The 13020-nt window shown below is 39.1% G+C and overlaps 1 protein-coding gene across 3 annotated transcripts in view; it reads left to right on the forward strand.

Annotated features, from left to right (window-relative positions):
* Window positions 1-13020, forward strand: part of VIRMA (vir like m6A methyltransferase associated) — a 73154-nt gene that overhangs the window by 57412 nt on the left and 2722 nt on the right. For 2 of the 3 annotated variants that reach the window (XM_047783596.1, XM_047783597.1), the window contains 5 exons: window positions 6707-6859; window positions 7314-7474; window positions 9280-9376; window positions 11596-11762; window positions 12480-12811. In XM_047783596.1, coding sequence (XP_047639552.1) covers window positions 6707-6859; window positions 7314-7474; window positions 9280-9376; window positions 11596-11762; window positions 12480-12811 — 910 coding nt within the window. The remainder of the gene's footprint in view (window positions 1-6706; window positions 6860-7313; window positions 7475-9279; window positions 9377-11595; window positions 11763-12479; window positions 12812-13020) is intronic. The other variant, XM_047783599.1, reaches the window with a different exon arrangement.

Raw genomic sequence — 13020 nt, forward strand, 5'->3', positions numbered from 1 at the left:
GAGCCACCAGGGAACTCCCCTTCATTTAAAAAAAAATTTTATTATGGTTGATTTACAATGTTATGTCATTTCTGCTGCACGGGTAAAATGACCCAGGCATGCATTCACATACCTTCTTTTTTTCACATTATCCTCCATTGTGTTCATCATAAGTCATCAGATATAGTTCCCTGTGCTATACAGCAGAATCTCCTTCACTTTGAATTAAATATTTACAGGTATAAATTTCCCTTTGTGCACTGCTTTTTGTACATCATGTTTTTTTGGTTTTGTTCATCTCCAAGTATTTTATAATCTTTCTTCTTTGGTCCATTGATTATTTAGGAGTATATTTAGTTTCCTCATAATTGAAGTGTGTTTAATTTCAACATAATTGTGAATTCCCCAAATTTCCTTCTGTAGTTGATTTCTAATTTTATTCCATTGTAGCCAAAGACATTGTATGATTTCAATCCATTTAAATTTATTGAGGCTACTTTTATAGCCTAGGGTATTTTCTATCCTGGAGAGTTTTTCATGTGCACTTGAGAAGAAGGTGTCTTCTGCCATTTGGAGAAATGTTCAATACATGTCTGTTAGAAGTAGTTGGTTTATAGTTATTCAAGCCTTCTGTTTCCTTGTTTATTTTCTGACTAGTTGTTCTGTCCACTACTGAAAGTGGGGGACTGACGTCTCCAGCTATTATTGATTGTCTGTTTCTCCCTTTACTTCTGACAGTTACTGTTTCATGTATCTCAGGGTTCTTTTGTCAGGTGCATATATATTCATAATTATTATATCTTCCTGATGGATCGACTATTTTGTTGTTAGAAAATATCCTTCTTCTCTAGGAATAGTTTGTTTAATTTTATATTATTGGTCTAGCCATTCTAGCCTTATTTTGGCTATTGTTTTTCTAGAATATTTTTTGCTACCCTTTTACTTACACATTATTTGTATTTTTTTAAATCTAAAATTTGTCTCATCTTAAAAAAAAGTGTTTCCTAGTGGCCTAGCAGTTAAAGGATCTGGTGTTTTCCTCTTGCGGCTTGGGTCACTGCTGTGGCACAGGTTCAGTCCCTGGCCTGGGGACTTCTGCATGCCATGGGCATGGCTGAAAATAAATAAATTAAATTTGTCTCTTATGAACAGAATATATTTGGATCATGTTTTGCTTTACTTTGTTTTTTACATTCTGCCAATTTATCCTTTTGATTGGCATATTCAGTCCATTTATGTTTAATTATTGATAGGTAGAATTTATGTCTGCTGTTTTGCTCTTTACGTATGTATCTTTTTTGTTTCTCTTTATCTCCATTACATTTTTTTGCATTAAACAGATGTTTTCTATGTACCATTTTAATTCCCCTTTTCTTTTGCTTATTTTTAAAAAGTTATTTTCTTAGTGGTTGCCCTGGATACTACATTTAAGACCTTAAGTGGGGTGGAGGGGGAAGGGCATGCCTGCAGCATGTTCCCAGGCCAGGGATTGAACTTGAGCCACAGCAGTGACAACAGCAAATCCTTAACCACTAAGCTACCAGGGAACTCCAAGACCTTAATTTAATAGACTCTAGTAGTTCTGTTTTATCCCAACGTAATTTCAACAGTATACAAAAATTGCACAATATAGCCTTGTTCCCTTCCCTTGTGCTGTTTTTTCATACAAATTACAATTTTATACATTATGAGTTCATCTTCACAGTTTTATCATTATTGCTTTACTCTGTTGTCTTTTAATTCAAATAGAAGAAAAGAGTTACAAATAAAAATATGTTTGTGCTGCCTTTTACCTTGTCTTTACTGATACTATTTCTTCACATGGGTTCAAGTTACTATTTAGTGTCCTTTTGTGTCAGCCAGAAGGATTAGTTTTTTGTTTGTTTGTTTGTCTTTTTAGGGCCTCACCTGTGGCATATGGAAGTTCCCAGGCTAGGGGTCTAATTGGAGCTACACCTGCTAGCCTACACCACAGCCACAGCAGTGCAGGATCCAAGCTGTGTCTTCAACTTAACCTACACTGCAGCTTGCAGCAACACCGGATCCTTAACCCTCTGAGCAATGGCCTGGATCAAACCCACATCCTCATGGATACTAGTTGTATTTGTTTCCACTGCACTACAATGGGAACTCCCAGGATTAGTATTTTTTTGTGTGTGTGTGTGTGTGTCTTTTTGCTATTTCTTGGGCCGCTCCCGCGGCATAAGGAGGTTCCCAGGCTAGGGGTCAAATCAGAGCTGTAGCCACCAGCCTACGCCAGAGCCACAGCAACGCGGGATCCGAGCTGCGTCTGCAACCTACACCACAGTTCACGGCAACGCCGGATCGTTAACCCACTGAGCAAGGGCAGGGACCGAACCCGCAACCTCATGGTTTCTAGTCGGATTCGTTAACCACTGCACCACAATAGGAACTCCCAGGATTAGTATTTTTTGTAGAGCAAGTTTGCTAGTAACAAATTCTCAGTTAAAAAAAAAAAATTAGAATGTCTATTTCTCTGTCATTTTTGAAGGGTACTTTTGTCAATTTATAAGGTTCTTTGTTGAATATGTTTTTCCTTGAGCACTTCGATTATGTTTTCCTACTGTGTTCTGGCTTCCATGGTTTCTGACAATGTATCAGTTATTAATCTTTTATTAGTTGTGTCACTTCTCTCTTACTACTTTCAAGACTCTTTGTTTTTGGCTCTTGACAGTTTGATCATGATCTAAGAGTGAATCTCTTTGAATTCATTCTACTTGGAGTTCTACTTGGAGTTTGTTTATCCTCCTTAAAGTGTCGATTAATACTTTTCATCAGATTTGGCAAGTTTTCAGTCATTATTTCTTCAGATTTTTTTCTGACTCTTTCTCTCTTTCCTGCTCTTCTGGGACTCTTTATTATGTGTGCGTTGGTGTTTTTTTGTTGTTATTGTTGGTTTTTGTCATTTTAAGGCTGCATCTGTGGCATATGGAGGTTCCCAGGCTAGAGGTTCAATTGGAGCTGTAGCCGCCAGCCTACGCCAGGGCCACAGCAACGCTGGATGCAAGCCGCATCTGTGATCTGCACCACAGCTCATGGCAACGCTGGATCATTAACCCCCTGAGCTAACTTTGCATCCTCATGGTTGCTAGTCAGGTTCGTTAACCACTGAGCCATGATAGGAATCCTGGGTTGGTGTTCTTGATGGTACTCCACAAGTCTCCGAGGCTGGGGCTGTTCTTGTGGTTCTTTATTCTTTTTTTCTTTCTGTTTCTTAAAGTGGATAATCTCAGTTGACCTTGTATAAGTTCATTGATTTTTTTTTTTTTTGCCAGCTCAAATCTGCTGTTGAATCCTTCTAGTGAAAATTTTTTTTACTTATTAATATAAACAGAATTTATATTCAGTATTTTGGTAACTCATATGTGTATTGATCTTGCAGAGTATTGTATCAGCCTTTTTTCCAGTTTCCTTCCAAACGTTTTCTTCTTTGATACATTCTGAATAGTTCTGTGTGAGTCCCTAACTTCCTAAAGTAGAGATCAGATCACATCCCCTCTACCTTACACTAACTTTTGGTATCTATGGAATAAATTCCAAATGTTTTAGCATGACATTCAGAACTGTTCTTTGTATGGCCAAAAAGCTGCCGTTGCCACTACTTATCCTTACTGGGAGCCATCATCTATAAATCTCATCTACTTACTTGTCTCTCCTTGGCTCTACTTCTCTTAGCTTGTTGTTTTCTCTCTCTTGGTTGAAATATAATCTGTTTATAGTGCCTGTTTTAATGCATACCAGTTTATAATGCTATTTGATACTACTTTTCTTTCTGCATATTTCGCAGCATATTATTAGATTTCTTTTTGTAGATCACTTATATGCCTATTTACAATTTCCTGCTCCACTATCTGAATATTGGGTCATTTAGGTCGAAGACCACATCTTACTAGCTTTTTCCCGGTGTACTTGTACAATTTAATAGCTGAAGTATATGACAAATGATTACGGAGATTTTTTTGAAAAATAAAACATGAGTTCCCGTCGTGGCTCCGTGGTTAACGAATCCGACTAGGAACCATGAGGTGTGGGTTTGATCCCTGCCCTTGCTCAGTGGGTTAAGGATCTGGCGTTGCCCTGAGTTGTGGTGTAGGTCGCAGACGTGGCTCAGATCCCGCATTGCTGTGGCTACAGTGTAGGCCGGTGGCTACAGCTCCAATTAGACCCCTAGCCTGGGAACCTCCATATGCCGAGGCCTAGAAAAGACAAAATATGCCCTAGATATGCCCTAAATATGCCCTAGATATGCCCTCCATATGCCCTAGAAAAAACAAAAATAAAATAAATAAATAAATTAATAAATAAATAAAACATGAGCTCAACCATCGTCAACCCATCCTTGATCCTCACCTCCCAACAGAACAAATAAAACTTGTAGGGAGATCCCTTGTGGTGTAGCAGGTTATATCAGTATAGCAGCTCAAGTTGTTGCTGTGGTGTTTGTTCAGTCCCTGGCCCAGAAACTTCCACATGTCATGGGCGCAGCCAAAATTAAAAAAAAAAAACAACAATTCCTCATTAGAACTGTATGTCCTCTTCAAAGCTTAATACAACGTAAATTACTTCCTCAGTCTAGTGTTTTCTTTTTTTAAAATTATTTTTATTTTTTTCCATTATAGCTGGTTTACAGTGTTCTGTCAATTTTCTACTGTACAGCAAAGTGACCTAGTCACACATATATTCCTTTTCTTACATTATCATGCTCCATCATTAAGTGACTAGATATAGTTCCCAGTGGTATACGAGAGAATCTCATTGCTTATCCATTCCAAAGGCAATAGTTTCCATCTATTAACCCCGAATTCCCAGTCCATCCCACTCCCTCCCTCACCCCTTGGCAACCACAAGTCTGTTCTCCAGGTCCATGAGTTTCTTTTCTGTAGAAAGCTTCATTTGTGCTTCCAGATATTAGTGATATTAGATTCCAGATATAAGTGATATCATATGGTATTTGTCTTTCTCTTTCTGACTTACTTCACTTAGTATGAGAGCTTCTAGTTCCATCCAGGTTACTGCAAATGGCATTATTTTGTTCTTTTTTAATGGTTGAGTAGTATGTGTTTTCTGAATGGAACAAATGTATTTCAGGCATGGTATCAGTTTGAGTGGCAATCTGTTAAGAGTAATTTTCATTTAGTTTTCACTGAAATGTGTCTAGTTATAGGACAGATAGTAGAAGCTACAAACAAAATTTTAATTGTTACTGAATATTTAAAAATACTAAATCGTAAAAAAAAAATATGTATATATATACTAAATCGTGCATCTGGATTGGTGGAACCAATATCTGTTTTGAGCCACAGGGCTGGGAGTTCCCTTTGTGGCACTGCAGAAATGAATCCAACTAGGAACCATGAGGTTGTGGGTTCGATCCCTGGCCTCGCTCAGTAGGTTAAGGATCGGAGTTGCCGTGAGCTGTGGTGTAGGTCACAGACACAGCTCAGATCTGGCATTGCTGTGGATGTGGTGTAGGCTGACAGTTGTAGCTCCGATTGGACCCCTAGCCTGGGAAACTCCATATGCTGCAGGTGCAGCCCTAAAAGGCAAAAATAAACAGACAAAAAACCAAAACAAAACAGGGCTGTGTTCTAAAGATTTGAAACTGCTTGTGTTCTTTCATTTGTGTCTATGTGGATGAATTTATTGTCATGAACCGAGATTTGTTTTGCCCGATGGACTTTCTCACCATTCCAATGTTCATTTTTATTATGCTCCATATACTTTTTTTTTTTTTTTGCCTTTTTAGGCCTGCACCCACAATATATGGAAGTTCCCAGGCTAGGGGTCGAATCAGAGCTACAGCTGCTGACTTATGCCACAGCCACAGCAGCACAGAATCCGAGCTATCTCTGTGAACTACACCACAGCTCACGGCAACACCAGATGCTTAACCCACTGAGCAAGGCCAGAGATTGAATCCACATCCTTATGGACTAATTGGGTTCATTTCCACTGAGCCATAATGGGAACTCCCTATGTTGCATACTTTGTGTGTGTGTGTTTGTGTCTTTTTAGGGCCACACCCATGGCATATGGAGGTTCCCAGGCAACGGGTCAAATTGGAGCTATATCCTCTGGCCTACACCACAGCCACAGCAATGCCAGACCCAAGCTTCATCTGCAGCCTACACCATAGCTCATGGTAATGCCAGATCCTTAACCCACCGAGCAAGGCCAGCAATCAAACCTGTGTCCTTATGGATGCCAGTCAGATTCGTTTCTGCTGAGCCATGACGGGAACTCCTGTTGCATACTTTTTAAAGCATAAAACATCTCTGTATGACAGTATATAACCTTAAATTTCATAGTGACTGTTTTCATTAATTGTCTTATCTCCAGGAAGAGAAGTCCAGCATATGTTAGTTATAATGCCTGTTATAGCAGGGATTTTACTAACTCGAGTATCAGTTAGTATATTACATTTCCTGGCAGTGCCAGTGTGTTTGTCATTCAGTATTTTTGTTGAGAATCTTGGTGCCAGTAAGTTGAATACGTGTGTTTACCTTTTTATTTCTTGAGTCCTAACTCACAGAAAACTTATTTCAGTTCTTAAAATGACTAAATTCTTAAATCTTGCCATTTGTACTGAAGTAAAAACCAAAACATTGAGAGGAAGATTGCAGCAGTCTTAAATATCTGAGCAAGTTTAGAAGCATCTTTGCAAATTTTTCTGCTCTCCAGTTTAACTTGTGTGTGACCTTTACAGGGATGTTGTGGAGATGATAGTGGTCTCATGGAAGTAGAGGGAGCTCATCCATCGCGGACAATGAGTATTAATGCTGCAGAGTTAAAACAGCTTCTACAGAGCAAAGAAGAAAGTCCAGAAAATTTGTTCCTTGAACTAGAGAAGCTTGTTTTGGTAAAAAAAAAAAAAAAAAAACAAGAAACAAAATAAAAGAGCTTATTCCCAAGATGTATTTTCTTCTCAATTTGACTTGTACACGATTTTCTAGTGCCTTTTCAAAATAGTAAGCTCTCAGTTAGGTATTTATACTCTGGATTAATAATTTGGAGTGAAGTTCTGCATACTGTTGTGAATTCTAAGGAGTACATAAAGGCAATACTTTTTGAATTATCTGTTGTTTGAATGTAGAGTGCCCCCTTCTCCCATTCTTTAGAAATAGAATGAGAAGTGTTTTTGGTATCTGTTTTATATTACTATGTTTAATATAAAGTTGATAGTTTCTTGATGGTGCTCCAAATTTCTTAGTAATGAAATAATGCCACCTTTTTTACTAAAGAGTCAGAAGATTATGGGCGTAAATGTTCAGGTTTTACCTGTGTATTCTTATTCTGCTTTTGTTTGTATCTAGGAGCATTCAAAAGATGACGACAATCTGGACTCTTTGTTGGACAATGTGGTTGGACTTAAGCAGATGCTGGAGTCATCAGGTGATCCTTTACCTCTTGGTGACCAGGATATAGAACCAGTACTTTCAGCTCCAGAATCTCTCCAGAATCTGTTTAACAATAGGTAAAACAAGCAATGTTTTGTGTTCACGTAGATACTGTGTATTTAATGGCTGGGATCTAGAGAGAACTGGCAAATTATTTTTTCTGTAAGGGCCAAAGAGTAAAAAATCTAGGCATCGCAGGCCACAGTCAGTCCCTGTTCCATATATCTCTATAGCTTTTTGCTTGTTTTTTTAAAAAAATGCTTTAAAAATGTACAAACTAGGAGCTCCTGCTTTGGCACTATGGAGTCAGCAGCATCTTGGGAGCATTGGGATGCGGGTTCAGTCCCTGACCCAGCATGGTGGGTTAAGGATCCGGCATTGCCACAGCTGTGGCTTAGTTCGAGGCTGTGGCTCGGATCTGATTCCCGGCCCGGGATTTCCATGTGCCGCGGGGCAGCCAAATAAATAAATAAAATTTAAAAATGTGCAAACGATTCCTAGCTCATAGGCTGTACAAAAACAGGCTGACAAAATGAGGGTAATAGTTTACTGATTGCTGGTCTGGAAGATATGCCTCTTGATCTTTGGAGCACTATCCTTTTAGAGCATGAGTATTTAATGTGATGCAATTATTCTCTAAATTTAGAGAAATTCCACATTGCTGCTATGTAATAAACTTGGCTTTTTGGAAATAAAGGTAGGGCTCTTTTATTTTATTGAAAGATGAAGATTTTTTACAAACAGGGTTAGTTTCCAATTTACTGTTTTTTTATGTGTTTTTTTGTTTTGCTTTTTTTAGGGCCACACTTGTGGCATATGGAGGTTCCCAGGATAGGGGTCCAGTTGGATCTTCAGCTGCCAGCCTGCACCACAGCCACAGCAACATCAGATCTTAGCCTCGTCTGCAACCTACACCACAACTCACAGCAATGCCAGATCCTTAACCCACTGATTGAAGCCAGGGATTGAATCAGTGTCCTTATGGATACTAGTCGGGTTTGTTCACCACTGAGTCACGATGGGAACTCCTAGAGGGTATTTTTTTTTTTTTTTTTTGTCTTTTTGCCATTTCTTGGGCCACTCCTGCAGCATATGGAGGTTCCCAGGCTAGGGGTCTAATCAGAGCTGTAGCTGCCAGCCTATGCCAGAGCCACAGCAATGCAGGATCCAAGCCACGTCTGCGACCTACACCACAGCTCACGGCAATGCCGGATCATTAACCCACTGAGCAAGGGCAGGGACCGAACCCGCAACCTCATGGTTTCTAGTTGGATTCGTTAACCAGTGCACCACGACAGGAACTCCAAGGGTAATATTTTTAATTTTACTATTCACAAGTTTTACTTAGAAGTTAAGCCAAGACATTTGGTTTTGGAATTCCACTATTTATTTCTTTTTCAGCCACCCCTGCAGGATATGGAAGTTCCTTGGCCAGAGATCGAATCTGAGCCAGAGCTGTGACCTACACCACAGCTGCAGCAAAACTGGATATTAACCTGCTACGCTGGGCCGGAGATTGAACCAGTGCCTCCAGGGAGACAAGCTGAATCAATAACCAAAGAGCCACAGTGGGAACTCTTGGAATTCTACTTTTTTGTGTGTGTGTCTTTTTAGGGCTGCACCCGTGGCATATGGAAGTTCCCAGGCTAGGGATTGAATCAGAGCTGCAGCTGCTGGCCTCTGTCATAGCCACAGCAACACCAGATCTGAGCTGAGTCTGCAGCCTACACCACACCTCATGGCAATGCCAGATCCTTAATCCACCAAGCGAGGCCAGGGATCAAACTCGAGTCCTCATGGATACTAGTCAGGTTTGTATCCACTGCACCACAGCAGGAACTCCTGGAATTCTACTTTTTAACAAATACTTTTCCTGTTCTAGAACTGCATATGTGCTAGCTGATGTCATGGATGATCAATTGAAATCTATGTGGTTCACTCCATTTCAGGCTGAAGAGATTGATACAGATCTGGATTTGGTATAAGTAACTTTATTACTAAATATTTATAAAAAAAGTTATTGGGGTTTTGTTTGTTTTTGTGTTATTAGTACTAAAATAGATTACATATTACATGGCTGTTAAAAGTCTGTCTCAGAACCAGAACTGTATTACTTTTATGTCATTTGCTTGCCTAATGGTATTTAGGACTCCCAGCTTTTTATGCTGCTTATTTTGCCACTTTCTAGTTAGTGATCTGTGTATTTGAGAACAAGGGGAAAATTACATTTTTGTGTAAGTACTCGAAAGCACTTTGGTTTCTTAAATTTGTGGATTATAGAATAGTATCCCACAAAATTATTAATTCCTGTATTTGGGTGCAAGGAGAGGACTGGGTTGTGGTATTTGCTCTTAATTTGGGGAAATGTAAAAAATATATTTGTTAAAGTAATATAGTAGGAATGGAAATTGACATTTTTTAACATAATACTGAGTAGATAAAAGTATAAAGACTTTAGTGCAGTTTTTTTTTTTGCTTCTCTGAGATGTATTAAGATGATTTTATTTAGTCACATCCTATTTTACCTAGTATTGTTTTTACAACATTAAATTTATTTATAAATCAAAGGGAAGAGTACTCCAGAAGAGGAATATAGTTGAAGAAAGAAATAAGTATTTCCTGGCCCAAAAAAACTAGTATTCATCATGTGCAATAAAACTAAAGAATGATTTGCTGCACATTTAAGGTGTATTTGATGTATTGCGGATTCCTTTTCCTTCTTTAAAATACACATGCAATTGAATAAAAATTGCATTAAACAATTTTTTTTTTGTCTTTTGTTGTTGTTGTTGTCGTTGTTGTTGTTGCTATTTCTTTTTGGCCGCTCCCGTGGCATATGGAGGTTCCCAGGCTAGGGGTTGAATCGGAGCTGTAGCCACCGGCCTATGCCAGAGCCACAGCAACGCGGGATCCGAGCCGCGTCTGCAACCTACACCACAGCTCACGGCAACGCCGGATCCTTAACCCACTGAGCAAGGGCAGGGACCGAACCCGCAACCTCATGGTTCCTAGTCGGATTCATTAACCACTGCGCCACGACGGGAACTCCTAAACAATTTTTTAAATTCAGATTGTTCAGTGATTCTTTAGAACTGTGTTGTTCAGCAAAACTTTATGTAGTGAGAGGAATGTTCTATAATCTGTCCAGTATAGTAGCCGCTAGCCTCATGTGACTGTTGAGTAATGAAATGTTGCTAGTATGACTTAGGAGCTGAATTTTATTTTGATTTAATTTTAATTCAGATTTAAATAGGCACATGTAGTTAGTGGCTACCATATTTGGTATCACAGGTCAAAAATATTTTTGTCACTAGTTCTTTTTATGGCTATGTTGAATCACAACTGTATTGCCATGATGGTTTTGACCTTGTTATTTAAAGAAATTTTCAGTCTTTTAGGTTTAATAAATTTGAATAAAACCTAAGTAAACATAATTTTTATTTCTCTGAAAGTTAGGTTAGAACCTCTTTAAAGTCATAGAACTTAGAGATCTGTGGCACATAATCTTTTTTTTTTTTTTCCAGGCCACTCCGACGGCATATGGAGGCTCCCAGGCTAGGGGTCAAGTTGGAGCTGTAGCCACTAGCCTACACCACAGTCACAGCAATGCCAGATCTGAGCCACATCTGCGACCTACACCACAGCTTATGGCAACTCTGGATCCTTAACCCGTTGAGCAAGGCCAGGGATTGAACCCGAGGCTAGGGATCGAACCTGCGTCCTCATGGATATTAGATTCATTTCCTCTGAGCCACGACAGGAACTCCGACATAATCCTTTTATAACAGATATATTGACTATAGGTTTGTGGAATTATGGTTTTTTCAGATTCATTTCGAAGAATTCTGGAGATACACCACTGTTTATATATAGAAACTCTGAGTTCTTTGTCAGGCCGCAGAGGCCTCCCAGATTAATAGCCCTTCTTTGAGGAAGAATGCTACCACCCAAGCCTACCCCACCCCCAAAATAAAAGCAGCTGAATTCCTAAGATTTTTAAAAAATTGCCAGTAATGTTGCTTTTATTTTAAGATTAGGGAAAGATGAGGTAGGCCTATAATTTATTTGTTATGAGAGCCAAATTTATAGGAAATAAATTTCTGTAATCAAATGTTATATTAATAGTTACATTTAAAGTATAATGATACATTAATAGTTATATTTAAGATTTGTTTTTCATTTTGTTTTATGACTGCAGGTAAAGGTTGACTTAATTGAGCTCTCTGAAAAGTGTTGTAGTGATTTTGACTTGCACTCAGAATTAGAGCGCTCATTTTTGTCAGAACCATCATCTCCAGGAAGAACCAAGACTACTAAAGGATTCAAACTTGGGAAACACAAGCACGAGACCTTTATAACTTCAAGGTAGATTTTACTTTACTGAAAATCTTGATTAGGGTCAAGTAAGCTTATTTGTTTTAATATATTTTAAGATAGACACATGACTATTAAAGGAAAAAGAAAGTTGACATAATTAAGTCGTGAATATTGTTTTGAAATTTTTTTTAAAGGTAATTTATCCTGGACATATCTTGTAAATTTGTTACATTGTTTTAGTTTCTAAGAGTTTAGAAGCTTTGAAAAAGAGCGAACTGGGTTGTTTTTAAAAATTGTTAGTCATATCAGTAAAATGTGAATACCATTCCTTTTTTTTTTTTTTTTTTTTAGGGCTGCACCTGCGGATATGGAAGTTCTCAGGGTAGGGGGCCAATTGGAGCTACAGCTGTTGGCCTATGCCAGAGCCACAGCCACGCCAGATCCAAGCCAAGTCTGTGACCTACACCACAGCTCACGACAACACCGGATCCTTAAGCCACTGAGTGAAGCCAGGGATCCAACCCGCAACCTCATGGTTCCTAGTTGGATTCATTCCCACTGAGCCACAACGGGAACTCCATGAACACCATTCTTAACTAGTTTTATTTTGTTTCCCTGGAAAGTAATAGAGAGAAATACAAAGTTAGCAAAATTGTGATAAGAAATAATTGAAATGTAGCTTACAATGTTGCAAAGAATGACTTATATTTTCACTGGCAATGTGTAAAAGAAAAAGTTTTCATGGAGTATTTTTGTTTTTAATAGTGGAAAATCTGAATACATTGAACCTGCCAAACGAGCTCATGTTGTGCCACCACCAAGAGGAAGGGGCCGAGGAGGATTTGGACAGGGTATACGACCTCATGACATTTTTCGTCAAAGAAAACAGAACACAAGCAGACCACCATCCATGCATGTGGATGACTTTGTTGCAGCTGAAAGTAAAGAAGTAGTCCCTCAAGATGGGATACCCCCTCCAAAACGGCCACTCAAAGTATCACAGAAGATTTCTTCTCGTGGTGGATTTTCAGGCAATCGGGGAGGACGGGGTGCTTTTCACAGTCAGAATAGATTTTTTACACCACCTGCTTCAAAAGGTAACTACTGTGTATGTTTTCTAATGCGTTATTCTTTTTTTTTTTTTTTTTTTTGCTATTTCTCTGGGCCGCTCCCGCGGCATATGGAGGTTCCCAGGCTAGGGGTCGAATTGGAGCTGTAGCCACTGGCCTACGTCAGAGCCACAGCAACACCAGATCCGAGCCGCGTCTGCAACCTACACCACAGCTCACGGCAACGCCGGATCCTT

The sequence above is a fragment of the Phacochoerus africanus genome, chromosome 6 (genome assembly GCF_016906955.1).
Source record: "Phacochoerus africanus isolate WHEZ1 chromosome 6, ROS_Pafr_v1, whole genome shotgun sequence".
Classification (NCBI taxonomy): Eukaryota; Metazoa; Chordata; class Mammalia; order Artiodactyla; family Suidae; genus Phacochoerus; species Phacochoerus africanus.